This window comes from Drosophila miranda, chromosome 4 (genome assembly GCF_003369915.1).
Source record: "Drosophila miranda strain MSH22 chromosome 4, D.miranda_PacBio2.1, whole genome shotgun sequence".
Lineage (NCBI taxonomy): Eukaryota > Metazoa > Arthropoda > Insecta > Diptera > Drosophilidae > Drosophila > Drosophila miranda.
The window spans coordinates 14533827-14549646 of NC_046677.1; the positions used below are offsets into that span (position 1 = coordinate 14533827).

At 46.1% G+C, this 15820-nt stretch overlaps 6 protein-coding genes across 7 annotated transcripts; 3 read left to right on the forward strand and 3 right to left on the reverse strand.

Annotated features, from left to right (window-relative positions):
• Positions 1-178: 178 nt before the first annotated feature.
• Positions 179-2214, reverse strand: LOC117189164 (protein pigeon-like). The gene is made up of 4 exons (XM_033394233.1): positions 2046-2214; positions 1574-1975; positions 1209-1510; positions 179-1145 (listed from the first exon to the last, which is right to left on the reverse strand). The coding sequence occupies exons 1-4, from the start codon at positions 2107-2109 to the stop codon at positions 672-674; spliced, it is 1242 nt and encodes a 413-aa protein (XP_033250124.1). The 5' UTR covers positions 2110-2214; the 3' UTR covers positions 179-671.
• A 97-nt stretch (positions 2215-2311) lies between these two features.
• On the forward strand, positions 2312-4041 carry LOC108163114 (tubulin gamma-2 chain). The gene is made up of 4 exons (XM_017298215.2): positions 2312-2445; positions 2501-2703; positions 2767-3357; positions 3418-4041. The coding sequence occupies exons 1-4, from the start codon at positions 2397-2399 to the stop codon at positions 3949-3951; spliced, it is 1377 nt and encodes a 458-aa protein (XP_017153704.2). The 5' UTR covers positions 2312-2396; the 3' UTR covers positions 3952-4041.
• Positions 4042-4657: 616 nt separating this feature from the next.
• Positions 4658-5158, forward strand: LOC108163113 (keratin-associated protein 5-4). Its single transcript, XM_017298214.2, has 2 exons — positions 4658-4815; positions 4867-5158. The coding sequence occupies exon 2, from the start codon at positions 4870-4872 to the stop codon at positions 5020-5022; it is 153 nt and encodes a 50-aa protein (XP_017153703.1). The 5' UTR covers positions 4658-4815; positions 4867-4869; the 3' UTR covers positions 5023-5158.
• Positions 5159-6840: 1682 nt separating this feature from the next.
• Positions 6841-12306, reverse strand: LOC108163891 (separin-like). Of its 2 annotated transcripts, XM_017299410.2 has the most exons (3): positions 10723-12040; positions 10555-10640; positions 6841-9225 (listed from the first exon to the last, which is right to left on the reverse strand). In XM_017299410.2, the coding sequence occupies exon 3, from the start codon at positions 8922-8924 to the stop codon at positions 7038-7040; it is 1887 nt and encodes a 628-aa protein (XP_017154899.2). In that variant the 5' UTR covers positions 8925-9225; positions 10555-10640; positions 10723-12040; the 3' UTR covers positions 6841-7037. The 2 variants fall into 2 exon arrangements, with proteins under 2 accessions (XP_017154899.2, XP_017154654.2); XM_017299165.2 differs by lacking the exons at positions 10555-10640; positions 10723-12040 and adding an exon at positions 12144-12306.
• A 90-nt stretch (positions 12307-12396) lies between these two features.
• LOC108162277 lies at positions 12397-14988 on the forward strand. The gene is made up of 4 exons (XM_017296935.2): positions 12397-12890; positions 12983-13144; positions 13216-14421; positions 14489-14988. The coding sequence occupies exons 1-4, from the start codon at positions 12737-12739 to the stop codon at positions 14791-14793; spliced, it is 1827 nt and encodes a 608-aa protein (XP_017152424.2). The 5' UTR covers positions 12397-12736; the 3' UTR covers positions 14794-14988.
• Positions 14890-15786, reverse strand: LOC108162280. The gene has a single exon (XM_017296939.2). The coding sequence runs from the start codon at positions 15702-15704 to the stop codon at positions 15024-15026; it is 681 nt and encodes a 226-aa protein (XP_017152428.1). The 5' UTR covers positions 15705-15786; the 3' UTR covers positions 14890-15023.
• Positions 15787-15820: the final 34 nt, after the last annotated feature.

Consider the following 15820-nt stretch of genomic DNA (forward strand, 5'->3'; position numbering starts at 1 on the left):
CTTCTGAAATTCTAACATCAATATATATGTAGGTATACAATTTTAAACTATTCAATAAGGGGGCCTTATCTCTGAGCGCTCCATCAATGTCTTCAGGCGAGTCTGTAATAAAATTATATACCATTAATTTTTGTGGAATTATTGTTTTTGTATCCCCAATTAGCCGAATACTTATTGATTATTGTTATCAAATAATTACAATGTTTATTGAGCGATATTCAAAATGTAAGTGAATGCCTTCTTGGCCTTTACGGGACGGCATTGCCGCTCCGATCGCTGAGCGCAGATAAAAAGATAAATCTTTCTCTACAAGAAGTCTTTACAATAAAGTATCAAAGTTGAACTTTGTTGCCGGTGCATATTTTCCTTTATAAAATAACATTTGTTTCTTTTTTTATCAATAAAGAACGTTTAATGGTAAATTGCGCTTTAAAAATTATTTTTATATTTAAATTTAATTATAATATATTTTAAAAAACCTTTTACATTTTAATTATAAAATGTCTAATAGTTTATTTTTGTAAAATAATCATCCCCGTTGGAAGTAAAACATAATTCAATTAATGTTTATAAAGAATAATTATTTGCCGATCACTTTTCGCTGAATTTTTTATATATATATTTTTATCTCACTTTAAAAGCGGATTCTGTGATTTTGACCCTTTCAGCTTCTAGGCCAAGGTACCCCACTTCCTCAGAGGCACCAGCTGGGTAAGATCCGGCCCTCGGTTGTGGGCCGCACAAACGATGTGGCAAATGGGCTCGTGCTGCAGTCCCACATCCAGCAGGTGCACAAAGAAGGCCGAGGAAACGAGCAAATGGTGCTGGCCATGCAGAGCAAATGTCGGCCGCAGCAAGCGAGCCTTCTTCCAGGGAACGCCCGGCATGACACAGTGAACCACACAACCGTGATGCAACAGCGTTACAGAATAGGCAAAGTGCACCTCCTGCTGCTCAGTCTGCATGGGCTGGTACAGGTAATAGTGGCAGACGAAGAACATGCCCGAACTGTCCGCCAGGATGATTAAGTTCAGCGTGCTGTCGTGCACGCGCAGAGGAACAGCATCGTCGTCGTAGCTGGGCGTGGAATCATTGGAGTCATTGGAGCCCGTTGGCAGCTTCGGTAGATTCAGGGGTATATTGAGCTGAAAAGGAGCGAATGCACCATTTCAACTGGGTTTATCAGGGTATGTCGCCAGACTACCTACCACCGTTTCCGTCGGCTGTTTCTCGTTAAACTGAAAAGCGGACAGTGTTGGACTCAGCGTGGGAGCTGTCTGCTCGCCAGCCTCCTCCCGTTCGTCCAGCAAACTGAGACTCTGGGCCTTTGGCTTGAGGTGTATGTAGTAGAGGGCCTGACACTCTGCATCCCACTGAGCCCAGCTGAAATTCTTGGCCAGTGTTTCCTGGGTCAGTATGCTGGTGTCCAGACGCCAGGCACTGCCTTCGGCTCCACCAGGTTGCGTTGTTGTCGAGCTTTGTTTGACAATGCAATTGTACTGCTTGATGGCTGCACGGGGAATATGGTTAATGGGGAACGCCTTAACGGCCGACTCGGACTAAAAATACTTACATTCCTCGTGGGTGAGCACCAACAGCTTGTCCTGCCAGCAGGTACGCGTGGCACCCTCCACACGCCACAGAAACTGGGTCATTATCTGGCGCGGCGAGGGATCCACGTTAAGGGGCGTGGGCGTGCCAACTTCGGTGCTGCGCACCTCCACCACGAAAGCCTGGTAGAACTGTCCCTCGGTTTTCACAACATACGAGAGGAGAGTCACGCTGCTGTTGATGCTCGCCTGGATGACCTCGCAGCAGGGCATGGTCCATAGCAGGCGCAGCTGCTTTTTGGTGGCATGGAAATGTCCAATGCAGGTCTCACGTCTCTTTTCATCGTCCATATAATCAAATATCCAGGATGTTAACAGTGATCCGTCCTGCTCCTGCCCCAAAAATCGCCATTCGTTCGCCTTTTCTGCTCCGAGAGAGCAGTGGAATGCTCGATTAGCTGCGAGTGGCTTTGAAGTCAAGCCAAAAGTACTTGCCTGTGTGTCCCTGGCTGGCCAGAAGACCACAGAAGTTGGCGGCCAAGTTCTCCTGACGCAGCATTGTGATTTTTATTTAAAAACTTTTCATTTTGTGTGCAGCCCACGGATGAGAAAAAAAAGTAATCAATAACAACAGCTGTTTTCGCGCCTAGCGGTGTGACCGTAACCTGAAGACCAAAACATACCATACGAAATAAAATCGTTGGGATGATGCAACTCGTGAACGTGAATATCGAACTAGTCCGTTGATCGATCATCGTCAATATACCATCACTATTTCACATTTCTGCAAGAACAGTTATTTTGAATAATTTTTTTTGTGCAAGCAAAATCTTTGAAAAGTTTAAAATGCCGAGTGAAATAATTACGCTACAACTGGGTCAATGCGGCAATCAGAGTGAGCTGAGCAAAAGCTTCAACTTGTAATTTCACATGCTAATTTTCTGCTTAAGTTGGTTTTGAGTTCTGGAAGCGATTGTGCCTGGAGCACGGCATATCCCCGGACGGAATGCTTGAGGACTTTGCAGCGGATGGGCAGGACCGGAAGGACGTGTTCTTCTATCAGGCCGACGACAACCATTACATACCGCGTGCTGTTCTGATCGATCTGGAGCCGCGTGTCATCCAGAGCATCATGACTTCTCCATATGCCAAGGTAGGTCAACTGGTTGGAGTCCAGTGAATCAGTGTGGAATGTAATGCTTCCGTTCTCGGACAGCTCTACAATCCGGAAAATGTGTTTCTGTCGAAGCATGGCGGCGGCGCAGGAAACAACTGGGCCTCCGGCTTTAGCCAAGGCGAGCGCGTCCAAGAGGAGGTCTTTGATATACTGGACCGGGAGGCTGATGGCAGCGACTCTCTTGAGGGTTTCGTGCTGTGTCACTCCATTGCCGGGGGCACGGGCTCTGGCATGGGATCATACGTGCTCGAGCGCCTGTCCGATCGATTCCCCAAGAAACTCATACAGACCTACAGTGTGTTCCCCAACCAGGATGAGATCAGCGATGTGGTCGTGCAGCCCTACAACTCGATACTCACTCTAAAGCGATTGACGAAGTGCGCCGACAGCGTGGTGGTGCTAGACAACACCGCCCTGAACCGCATAGCCACCGAGCGTCTGCAGATTCAAACGCCGACGTTCACGCAAATCAACAATCTGGTCTCCACCATCATGAGTGTGAGCACGACTACTCTGCGGTATCCCTCCTATATGAACAACAATCTGATTGGTCTGATTGCTCCGCTCATACCTACGCCCCAGCTGCACTTCCTTATGACCGGCTACACCCCGCTCATAAGGGACTATGAGGTGAGCTGAGCTCTCTTTCTTACCCTTGCATCCACGCGACCATGTTTTGATGGATTCCAGACCAAGGCGAATGTGAGGAGGACCACCGTGCTGGACGTGATGCGGCGCCTACTGCAGCCCAAGAATATGATGGTCTCCTCAACGGCTGACAAGCAGAATCGACATTGCTTTATCTCCATATTGAACATCATACAGGGCGAGGTGGACCCTACTCAGGTGCACAAGTCCCTTCAGCGTATAAGGGAGCGTAAGCTGGCCCAGTTCATACCCTGGGGCCCGGCCAGCATCCAGGTTGCGTTATCGCGCAGCTCTCCCTATGTGCAGACCCCCCACAAGGTGTCCGGTCTGATGATGGCCAATCATACGGGCATTAGCGCGCTCTTTAATCGCGCCCTGGCCCAGTATGACAAGCTTAAGAAGCGCAACGCTTTTCTGGATAATTTCCGACGCGAAGATATGTTCAAGGAGGATCTTAACGAGCTGGACTTGGCCCGCGACACTGTGGACTGTCTGGTGCAGGAGTACGAGGCCGCAACACAGATCGACTATCGCCAGTGGAGTCCCCGTGTACACACCCCAAATGGAAAGGCTTGAGCTATGAAATGTATTTGTGTTTATAAAAAAGTTGAAGCTGGCGTTGAATACGCCGTACAATACAAGTACACATATGTACATATACTTGAATATGTTCCGTTGATCTGATCAGACTTCATTCGAACTTTCAGTTTTCTAACCTGCTGCTCTTCAGCTGCTATGCTGTAAATCGGTACAATCCTGTTCCAACTGCACCCAATGAACAATGAAGAATATGGAAGATATAAAGCGGGAAAAATCGTGCTTCGATTTGATGCGGCGAATGTTTTAAAACTGACATCCTGATCTAAGACCCCGTATGGGCACAATAATTGCTTAGCTCTGATATATATTTTTGCGTGTGTGTATTCAATTCAACGCTGTTTTATACCCTTGGCTTGTTAAGCCAATAGAATCATCTCCGACTCCATATAGTAGATACATATGCGCATATAGTATTCAATAGCCGAGTCTACATCATGCATAGACAGACCATTCGTCGTAATCGATCAGATCGGACCACTGCATATACATATCATATGCCATTGAAACAGTCGGTTCAAAAGCCAAAACTGCAATATCTTTTAATGCTATCTTCATCAGATTTTTCGGATCATAAGGCTGCCATGGACCAGTTTGCTTTGGCGTATGCGTTAAATCACATTTCCTTGATAAAAGTACAAATCTAGTAGTCTTAAGATAATAATCGAGCTTCAGTCACACGCTTTCTCATTCGTAGTTCAAAATTCGATGTGTTAACACATAGAAAAAGATATTTATGTATAAAATATTTGCATTATTATTTCGTTTGTTGTGTCCTTTCTAACTGAATTGGCATCTCGTTGAGCTTCGCATTGCTTTTAGACAGAAACCCCCTGAGTACTCGTAAGTATAATCAATCTATAATGATCATTCCCGCTCTGATGTCTTTTTCAGAACATGTGTTGTGGACCAGCTTCGTGCTGCCCGAGCTGCGGCCCACCCTGTGGCGGACCCTATTCTACGCAATGTTGCGTGGAGCTCTGCTGTTCCCCCTGTACCCCGGCCTACTTGCAGTGCACCATCTGTCCCTGCTACCCTCGCTGTTGCTAGCACAGTGAAGGACGAAGAGTTACCATTGTCCTCACGGCGGATAGTCCTAAAGATTGCTGATCCCAACTAACGAAATGATAATGCATAACAAAAAAAAATAAAAATAAAATATAATAGAGGAACGATCACAAGACAATATTGCCTTGATTTCCATTTGTTCTTTGGGCAGAGATGGGACTATAATTTTTCCGACTGTTGGGCTAGTCCCGGATTTGAACCCAGCTCCACCAGCGAGATGGCCTAGTCCCGCGTGGGCGATCGCCCTTTAATACTTACTTTTGTATTGAGCCTGAACAGGCTGTGGCTTTTCATTTACTAGAATGTGTGTATTCAATCGAATGAGTTCAGTTGGTTGCTAAATTCAATTCCGATCCGGTCAGGTGCGTTGTTCGGCTGATTCTCAAATATTTCCACAGGTGAGTGATCGAAAAGGTTGAAAAAGATTCCTTGGAGTAAACATCTCACATACCATATACTCTACATATGTATTTGTATACCTCCCATTGATTGCACGGTATGTGTACACTGTACAGTCTATATGGCCATTTCCCCTGTTTCTAAGCCAATTGTGTGAGGGATTCTCTGCAGATAGGGTGCATTACCATTTACCAGAAAAATGTATCAATCACATATAGTACTTTGCATCAAAGCAATCCTTCATGGAAACGTCCGTGCAGCAACCCCAATGAGGACTTAATTTTAGTCTAGTCTAGTCTTAGTCTACTATTGGCCTGATTGAATGACCCGCCTCTTGTCCAACCCCCAGAGCCACCATGTGCTGTCCAAGTCGCTATTACCGGAACACGCCGTGCGTGCAGTGCTGTCTCATCGACTGCAGCTACTGCTGCTTCCGATCAGACTGTTGTGGCCCCTGCTGTGGGACCACCCACCCGCCTAGTTTGTGCGGCGGGTGCTGTGGATCTTGCTGCTAGCAGGGCTGAAGACGGACCACGACAACGCACCCCGACCCGACGGATTGGCAAGCATTCTCCAACTGGATGTAGAATTTATTCTCTTTTATCAACAGCAACAGCAACAGAACGAGTAGTAGTAGGCTTCGAGTCGATTTCAAGCAGCTGTCCAGGTTGACGAGCTGCCGAAAATCGGCTGGAGCTCATTCCGACTTTGAGCCTGGTTGTGAACACATCAAAAAAAGTTTTCAATCTCCAAAAACTAACATCTTTTGGAACACTTAATTTTGTTTGTGGTAAGTGGTCAAGAAAATCTAGAACGTAGAATATAACTTCTTAGACTTGGTCTACCTTTGACAGAACACCTGTGCTCTCTGTCGAAACCATCCTCCATCACCTCTTCCTGTTCCTGCTCCTACGCCAGCTGACTACGCTCATCAGGATGTGCTGCAATCCCGGTGGCTGCTGCGGTCTGCCCGCCTGTATCCAGTGCACCAACTTCTGCTTCAACTGCTGGACCGGCACGGCGAGCGTTCCCAGCTGTCGCCCTGGCTACACACCAGCCTGTCCGCTCTATCGCGGCTGCTGCGGTGGGCCTCGAGGCTGTTGCTAGCTTCCCGTCTCTCATAGAAAATCATCCGTGAATAAATCTTAACAAAAAGATACCAACACCCGAGAATTTGACTCTTCATGTGGGTGGGACTCTGAACTACAATCCTGACCATCCTCGGGTCACAGTGCACCGGCCTATATCTAATACATATATCTATATCAGTCGCGGGTTAAGTTACCAGTTGAAGGTTTTTCGGGAGTACCACAGGGCAGCCATCTAGGCCCCTTACTCTTCACACTCTTTATTAATGACCTGCCTTCAGTATTGACATACTATCGAGTACTTATGTATGCGGATGATGTTAAACTGTGTGTCCAGTATTTGGTTTATTCTTAAAATAATTTCTCTGAGTGTGTTATAAATAATGTTTTATGCAATCTAATGAGCACCGTCTGAAGTAGTGGCTTGAGCAACGATTCTTTTACATACTCGTACATCATTTTTTGATAATTTTCTAATTGATTGCCATACGAATTGAAACTAGAAGGGATTTAGAAGGGCATCGGTTCCACGGCCAGATTCCAGGCGGGCAGACCCCTACACACGTAAATGCAGCAATTGTAGACATGCGGCTCGACCTTGCGCTGTTGCACCAGGGACAGAATGGAGCTCAAGCTTCCCAAATGGTAGTTGGGCTGCTCTGCCATGGTGGGCGGCGGCACCTCACTATCGCCGCAAGCTTTGATAATCCCCTTTTTGTTCCAGGACATTTTGTGGATGTGGGTCCAGGGCATCAATTGGCTATTTCCGGGACTCAGCCAAAGGCTGAGCACCGTCACAGAGACGTTGTCCATATTGGCATCAAGTGCGGGCATCAGGGTGCCCACAACGGTGGGACAAAGGGCGCTTTGGTAATAATCATGGGCTCCATAAAGGGCGCTGTACAGACCCGTGCCCAGCACCCGTGTGGAATCGCAGCCAAAGAGAAATACCACACTGCGGACATGGGCACGACAAATGGCACGTCCATTGATGTACTGCAACCCAGAGCCATGACCAGCATAAACAAAACAATCGGCCTGGTAGGCCTGTTGGAGCATCACCTGCTCGGTGGGCACCGTCTCGAACAGATGCCTCCAGTGGGAGAGCCAGTATTCGAAGAAGGTCCTCAGTCTCCTTCCAGAGTTGGGTAAGTCCGCTCCGGGATTGATTACGCACATGCCACGCTTAATGCTGCTGGTGTAGTAGCCATGGCGGATGCTCTTCTTGTGGTATTGATATAGCCGCCACAGGCAGTGCAACGATTTGACGCGGGAAAACTCCTGGGTCGTTGCCAGCTGCTCCCAATGCAGATGATCCAGTCGCTCATCGACCACCAGAATGATGGGAAAACTCTTGGCCACTTGCACTTGGCGATCTTCCAGCGGCTGCCATTCGCTGGCGAATACCCTGAGCATATCGTAGACCATGTGGATTTCATTCTCGTTGCTGGTTATTACGTAGGGAATCAGTTTCATGTCCGTGGAGGTCAGTCGGTTGGCATGCAGCGACGCCTGGGAGAGCAGCACGCGCTGATGATTGCTCCACTGACGGTTCACGCATAACTCGTCCACGCGGTCGAAGACAGCTTTAGATTGCTTTGCAACTGCGCTGCAGTCGTAGCGTTTGCCCAGGAATACAAAGGAATAGGGCAACATGATATCCCGAAATTCCGAGAGAAGATTCTGTAGAAAAGCATCAAAGCCGTTTAGCTTCTCCCAATACTTCTGCTTGGCCTCCTTGCTCTTCACATTCAGCGGATCCACGGTGACCACTCGTCTGAAACGGTTCACCAGGGTGCTGTACTGCTTTAAGACCTCCGCCAGGCCGTTGTTGTGGAATCGCAAACAAATTGGTCCCAGTTCGGGGCTCCGGCAGTGTCGTAGCAGGGACAAGTAGATGGAACCATCGGAGGCAAAGATCTCGTTGAAAACCGAGTAAGTGGCGTCCGGATTGAAGCTCTTGCAGAGATGCAGGACACACCATTCGCTGGGCAGGCTATTGCAGATGTCGGTGATGCGCGCCAGGCCAGCCACTGGATCATCCACATCCTCTAGGAAGTCCATATGCTCGATGGGCTCTATCGAAGGGCTGTCCTTTTTCTGCAGATTTTTGAAAATGTTCTGCAAGAATCGGTTGCTTTTATAGTCCTTGCTCTCCTTGTCACTGGCCTCACGCAGCAGATCGTGGGCGCTGGGCCGCTGATTCACCAGATCCTCCACCTCCTTAATGTATCTCAGGTCCGTTTTTTGGAACTGCGCCTTCACCTGGTAGTAGATGGAGTGCTCCACATTTCCATTGCTGTACTCCTCGTCCGCTCGCAGCAGATTGTATTCTTTCCCCCCGGGCCCAAAATCTACCATGGTGATGCCTCGCAGCATGTGCTCCGTCTCAGTCATATTAATGGAATTTGTATTTATTGGATTGTTTATTTAAATTATAAGCATCTGACAGCTCTGGATTTTTTGCGATGGAGGTCCGCCTCCGTCTTTATCGGGAGTCTATAAGCCCCTCTTGTATCGCTGCATATTTTTTCACTCTGGGCCTTTATAAAGACGGTTTTCCTTCATCATGTGGCATGCAGTAGTCCCTTGCACTCTTCTGAAATTCTAACATCAATATATATGTAGGTATACAATTTTAAACTATTCAATAAGGGGGCCTTATCTCTGAGCGCTCCATCAATGTCTTCAGGCGAGTCTGTAATAAAATTATATACCATTAATTTTTGTGGAATTATTGTTTTTGTATCCCCAATTAGCCGAATACTTATTGATTATTGTTATCAAATAATTACAATGTTTATTGAGCGATATTCAAAATGTAAGTGAATGCCTTCTTGGCCTTTACGGGACGGCATTGCCGCTCCGATCGCTGAGCGCAGATAAAAAGATAAATCTTTCTCTACAAGAAGTCTTTACAATAAAGTATCAAAGTTGAACTTTGTTGCCGGTGCATATTTTCCTTTATAAAATAACATTTGTTTCTTTTTTTATCAATAAAGAACGTTTAATGGTAAATTGCGCTTTAAAAATTATTTTTATATTTAAATTTAATTATAATATATTTTAAAAAACCTTTTACATTTTAATTATAAAATGTCTAATAGTTTATTTTTGTAAAATAATCATCCCCGTTGGAAGTAAAACATAATTCAATTAATGTTTATAAAGAATAATTATTTGCCGATCACTTTTCGCTGAATTTTTTATATATATATTTTTATCTCACTTTAAAAGCGGATTCTGTGATTTTGACCCTTTCAGCTTCTAGATCAATTTAAGTGGCGCAACCTTGCATGAAAAAGGACTGTCGCAGTTATAAAATCCCATATAAAATCTTATTTGGACTATTCTAGAAGCTAAACGGTTAAGTCAAAATTGAAAAACAGCCCAAAAATTAGATTTGGAAAAAGGCTTTTTTCAGAGCTGCCTGTGCAACGGACCAGTTTTGTTTTGAGCATTGTAAGTCAAGTCAAAGTTGAAAAATACTCCAAAAACAGATATGTAGTTTGAAAAAAAAAAATTTCTTTAGAAATCTGTCCAACGAGCCAATGCTACAAATTAATGCACCTTAAATAAGGGACTGAAACAAAAATCATACGAAACACTGATACACACACTCACTGAAAAAATGGTCAACTTTGAATGCTCAAATCTCCTAAGCTATCTTCTGAAATTTTCAAGTTTCACGAACTAGAAATGGGATATTGCTTTCTAGCCAATAACTTGATTGATAAAATATATAAAATCTATATATAAAATAAGATCCATATACTAGTGTCATTTATACAAATGTTTGTATTCATTGAATACAATGAATACTATTGCCATCCACCTCGCTAAAGGCCATTGTGGTGATGGTCAGCACCAGCGGCAGCGACCAAGCAACCAAATGAAATTACGAGCCCTTGGACATGGCCGATGGCGCGCCAGTGCCAGGCATAGGTGAGGAACACAAACCAGACCATGCCGGCCGTAAGGAAATAGTATACCAGTACAAAGATCACAATGCAGGAGAGATTCTCACCGGCGGTGGGCTCTGAATGGCGAAGAGTGCCATCCTTGCGACAGACAATATCCTCACGGGATCCTGAAGTGAATTGCAAGAGCCAGCTGAAGAGAGAGAGAGAGAACCAGAGCATAAATGAGACTCCTGTGGGACGGAAGGATCTGTAACCCAAAGTGGATCTCTCACCCAATGCAGGCAATCAGGAAGCATAGATTTATGTAGAGCACAATCACTTGTTGGCATTCTGCCAGTCGATGAAAAAGGTGGCCACCACAAACAGATTGGAGACCAAGCACAGCGTGCCCGCCCATCCAATGAGCTTGTGGATCTGCCGATGCTCATCGTCCGTGTACAAAGGATCCTTGCAGCGCACACCGCATCCCTCGATGCCCGGATAATAGCTGGCCGCTGACTCGGCCGGTACCAGCGGACTCAGGCACTGGCCGGTTACATTGAATTTCATGCCGCGCGCACCGTTTGTGCATTTCGTTGGAAATAGCGTTTCGTTGCAGCGCAGGAATTTCGGGAAAAATGTTGTGTTGTATAAAATGCGACAGGGTTCCAGCGTAATCCGACACATTTCATACGAAGGCAGGTAGACCATGTCCTGGCCGTTGATTTTCTCGCATTTCGGCTTGAAAACAGCGACAACAATTTCTTTACTCTACTGTAGATTAAGGTACCTGAATAACTGCCCAACATTTTGGTACATGCCGCAGAGCGTATTAATCGTTAAGCTTCTCGTTGAGCTCTTTTTCGGTATGAAAATCAGTTAAATCGAGGCTACTCAATTCATAGGGCAATTTGGAGCCAAAGCAGGTATTTGAGTAATTTGTGGTGGCATAGCAGCGACCCCGTCGCACACACTGAATGTGGCGACTGTCCAGTCCATCGAACCAGGGCTTATCGTCTTTGCCTTTCTTCCCGTACAGACGGTATTTGGGAGTGCCATTGATGGGCTCCAGTTCCACATCCACTTGCTTGACACTCGCCGGCGTTGTGCTGCTATACTTAGACATGCTGGCGGTCGTCGATCGCACGCAGTTTGACGCCACCCACAGGCAGATTAACGCTAGTTCCCAGAAATGCCTGGCGTGTTGGGGGGAGGGAGGAGAAACAATAAAATGGTTTGATATAAGCCATTTGGTTGCGTTATGTGCTGTGTGTTGAGAGTAGTAATATTCGCTAATAATACATCCAATTGCAGCCTTTTGTGAATATTAATGGGCCCCAAGTACGGCAGCCGCTCCTCGTTTGTGAGCTTCTTGGAGGATCGCTTGGAGGAGCACGTCAAAGCATTGTGCCGATGTATTCGTTGAGTTCTGGCTTCAAATATACTTTATTCAAGAAAAATATGTAACCAAGGAAAAAACCAAAAATAAACGCGACTCCGCGGCCGAAACTTGGGATTTGATATCAATATATCGATAGATATTTTTTGTTGGTAATATATTTGTATTGAAGGTGTTTTTTTTTTTAATATTATTATTGTTATTATGGATAAAACTGGACACTATTTTTCTGTTTTCTGTTTCACGCTCACGAGTTTCTGAGCGGCAAGGCCGTTCTTTTAAATACGCCCGCCCTTAAAGGTTGCTGGTGCTTACAAATGTGCTCGGCTACATGTGGCTGGAAAATGTATGTTGCTGAGAAAAACAACAGGTAAAATGGCCCAGGAAATCCACCCTGTAAAGACTTACAAGGCTTGTAAACAAACCCTCCCTGCACAGTATAATTGAACGAACACGGTGAGGTGAGGTGGGCGCCGATAAAATTAGAGCTGAGCTGGAGCGTTCTGTTTCATTGCCCAACACTGGTGCACTATCGAATTTTGTTTTGCATACGCCAGTTCGAAGATCCAGTTCCGTGGCTCAAGCTGTAGTGCATTTGATGATTTGATTAATGATTTGAATATGACCATAAACTTGGGCAAAATGTTACTCAACTCAAGTGCAAATATTAGTATTTAGGAGATCTGTTAAGATTGTACTGCCAGTTAAGCGAACCGTGGCAGTGAATCAAGAACGCAAAAGTAAACTGTAGTTCAGATCCATTGAACTAGTTCAGCGTTGAACTGCAGCACACAAACATCAATGTATTTTTTACATCCCTACACTGCTTCATTTTTATTTCACGGTGCAACAAAATACAGAGGAGAAAGAAAGGGGGCTTCCGAATTGAATTATCCAAAATAAAAGCCATGGACGCAGCTAAAGTAGGGTCCCAACACACTGCGAACGATATGAAGCCACAAGCACCAAGCCAGCCGCCGGCCCCGGCGGTCGCAAAGGCAACAAACGAAAATGGTGTACAAACAGGAGGAGCAAAAAAATCAGAAACTAAAACTGGCTCTGGTGCGTACCCACAGCTCGCTCGGTGTCCGAAGATGCTTAATCGCTAATGGATGTGTCCACAATAGCTAATTTCATGTTTACTTTCAATGCAGAATCAACACATTCCAATATGGTGGCTGAAAAAGTGGAAAAGATGGAGAAATCAAAGGCCGAGGTGTCCACTGAGAAAGTATTGATTACCATATGCAGTGCCGATCGGAAGACCAAGAAGACGTTCATGTCCTTGCCCACGAGGAAGGATGTGATAGATAAGGGTAAGTAAAAAACAGTTCTTAAATTTATATTAAATTAATTAAATAATAATTTCTTAACGTGCATTTATTAGCTCACAAGTATGGCCTGGCCGGCAACACCATTGTCCTGGAGAGCAATGGCTGCGAGATCTGCGAGGATGAGGTCCTCTTGTTTGCAGCCAAGGAGAAGATTCTGCTAATGCTGCTGGCCGAAACGGACGAATATGTAATTCTGCCTCCGCCCTCGCCACTGAGCCGATCGGAGCGTGCTGGCAGCTCGGTGGATCCCAGTTTCTATGCCAACAACAGTATTGTATCGAATGCCAATGACTCGACCGTCTCCAATGACGAGACTCTGTCCCTGGCCAGCGTTACGCCCAGCAATTCAAAGACGTCGGGGCTGTTTAAAGAATTTTCGATACCTTGGAACAAGGTACCCAATGATATAATGAAATTGCTGCGAGGAAAGCACAGCCTGGGCAAGCGCCTGAACACGTTTGGCAATATCCTTGTGGATGCATTGCGGGAGTGCTCTGTTCATATACCCACACGGGTGTTTCGACAAGTGGCCCAGCAGGCGGCCGAAAAGTACCCAGATTCGTTGCTGGAAAAGGATCGCGAAGGTCAACTGATAGCCACCACGCCCCAGTCTCTCATCTCGAAAATGATAAACCGCAACAATGCCCTGAACAGGCCGCAGAAGCGAACCAGCGGCTCCAGCAATTCGGGAAACTTTGAGATACACATCAGCAGCAAGAAGCGCAAGTCCAGTGTGGGCGCTACCTCAGCGGCCAATGGCGATGCCAAGGCCAAGGACCTGGCAGCCAATCGGGATCTGGAGGAGAAGAAGGAGCTGCTCATCTCAAGCTACCGCGGCAGCACCACTGTCGAGCCAGCCACCATTACCGAGTATATGAAGGAATGCTTCCCGCTGCAGCGCGCGTTCTTCAACAACAACGAAAAGATTCCCGACATTACGTCCATTAAAAATAATTGGCCGTATATCTTTAACAAGGAACTGCTGTACCAGCACTTTGAGCTGCTCATGTCAATCGATCCCCGTGTGCTGGAGAAACGTTTGACTGGCGAAAAGGAGCGCATATTCAGGTTCTTTAAGACATCAAAGAACAAGAAGATAAGTGCCCTGGAGGAGAGCAATGCCAATTTGTTGCGCGGCCTGGCCTACCATTTCAATGAGGATCCCGATTACATATTCAAGCAGCTGGACAAAGGTCCCTATCCCAAAGACGTGCTGCAGCAAATGAATCCCACAAATGCCCCCTGGGTGGCTCTAGTCAGTGAGTAGCCATTCAGCAATTAACCGATCATTATATCAAACGACTAAATCGACTAACTCTATTTTAGATTCGCCTATCACAACAGACAATGGTGTGGAATTGCAGAGTGAGGCCATGGTCTATATTGAGGGCCAAATAATGGCCCAATTTAGCGCCAATGATGGCGATCTGCCCGACATAATTGCCCAATTGATCTGCTACTATTATACCTTCAACATGATGTACCCCAAGGAAGCCAATCAAACACTCGAATTTATGGTCATCTACTTTCTGCAGCATGTCCCCGAGCAGGCGCGCAACTCCAAAAAGGCAGTCACAGCCAACAGCAAATTCAACCAGCTAATTGCCAAGCTGGCCAATGCAAATGGCTGAAAATCCATAAGCCTCAAATCAATCAAGCATCAATCTCCTCCACTTCCTCGCTCTATGGAAGCCTCCTCTCTGGAGTATGGAGTACATGGAGTCTCATTCTGTTTAGTTTATTTATTATTTTTGCAGACCTATTCCACTTGTATTTGTACCACTATGTCTAAGATTTACATAAATCGTGTAGTAATGTTGTGTATACATTTCTGATTTTGTTCCCCCACCCACCCCAACGACTAATATTCAATGCTCTTCTTCTGGAACGGGTTGTTCTTCCTGGCATCCGTCAACTCTTTCTTCGGCTTTGTCACCATTCCTTTCTTTTGCTTTGATTCCTTCACATTATATCCCGCTCCTCTCGCCTGCTGTGGTGGTGCCTTCACACCATATCTGCTTAGATCTTGAATGGCCCAATTTAAGTTTGGTTTCCGATTGGCCATGGAAACGCCGAGCGTCACTTTTCTTCGATAGAAATCGCGTTCCTTAAACGTAAAGTTTTCGGCGTTGGTTGGCAGCTCCCCCTTGGACACATCGCACTCTGCAAATGTCGACCTCCCGGGCTCTTTCTTATTCTTCCCCTGCTTTCCTTTGGATGGAGTGGGCTCATCTTCGAAGGATTCCCACGTGGTTATCTCATTACGCTTCGCTTCGATTATGTTTCGCCGGTGGTTCTGCTCCCGTTGCTTTCGGAACTCCTTCGCTTTCTCACTGTCCGCATCGAGGCGCCCAGCGTTGCCCGCCTCCGCAGCATCTTCTATAAGATCATTCTTCACGTGTTGCCATGGCTGGGCTGCCTCCTCGGGATCAGGAATGGGTGCCGGTGCCCTGTTGCGTGAAAATGGAGCGGGCTTGAACTTCTGTTTGCCCCAGGATTTGGTGCGATTCTGTAGCATCTCTTTATGGCCAGGTTTTCCCATTATTGGGCGTTGGGTTGGTTGGGTTCGTATTTTGAACGTGTTTATTCCACAAAACAATGGTAGGGATGGCCGAAGCTGTACTCGGAATTTCGATAGCAAAGTGTATCGATAGTTGG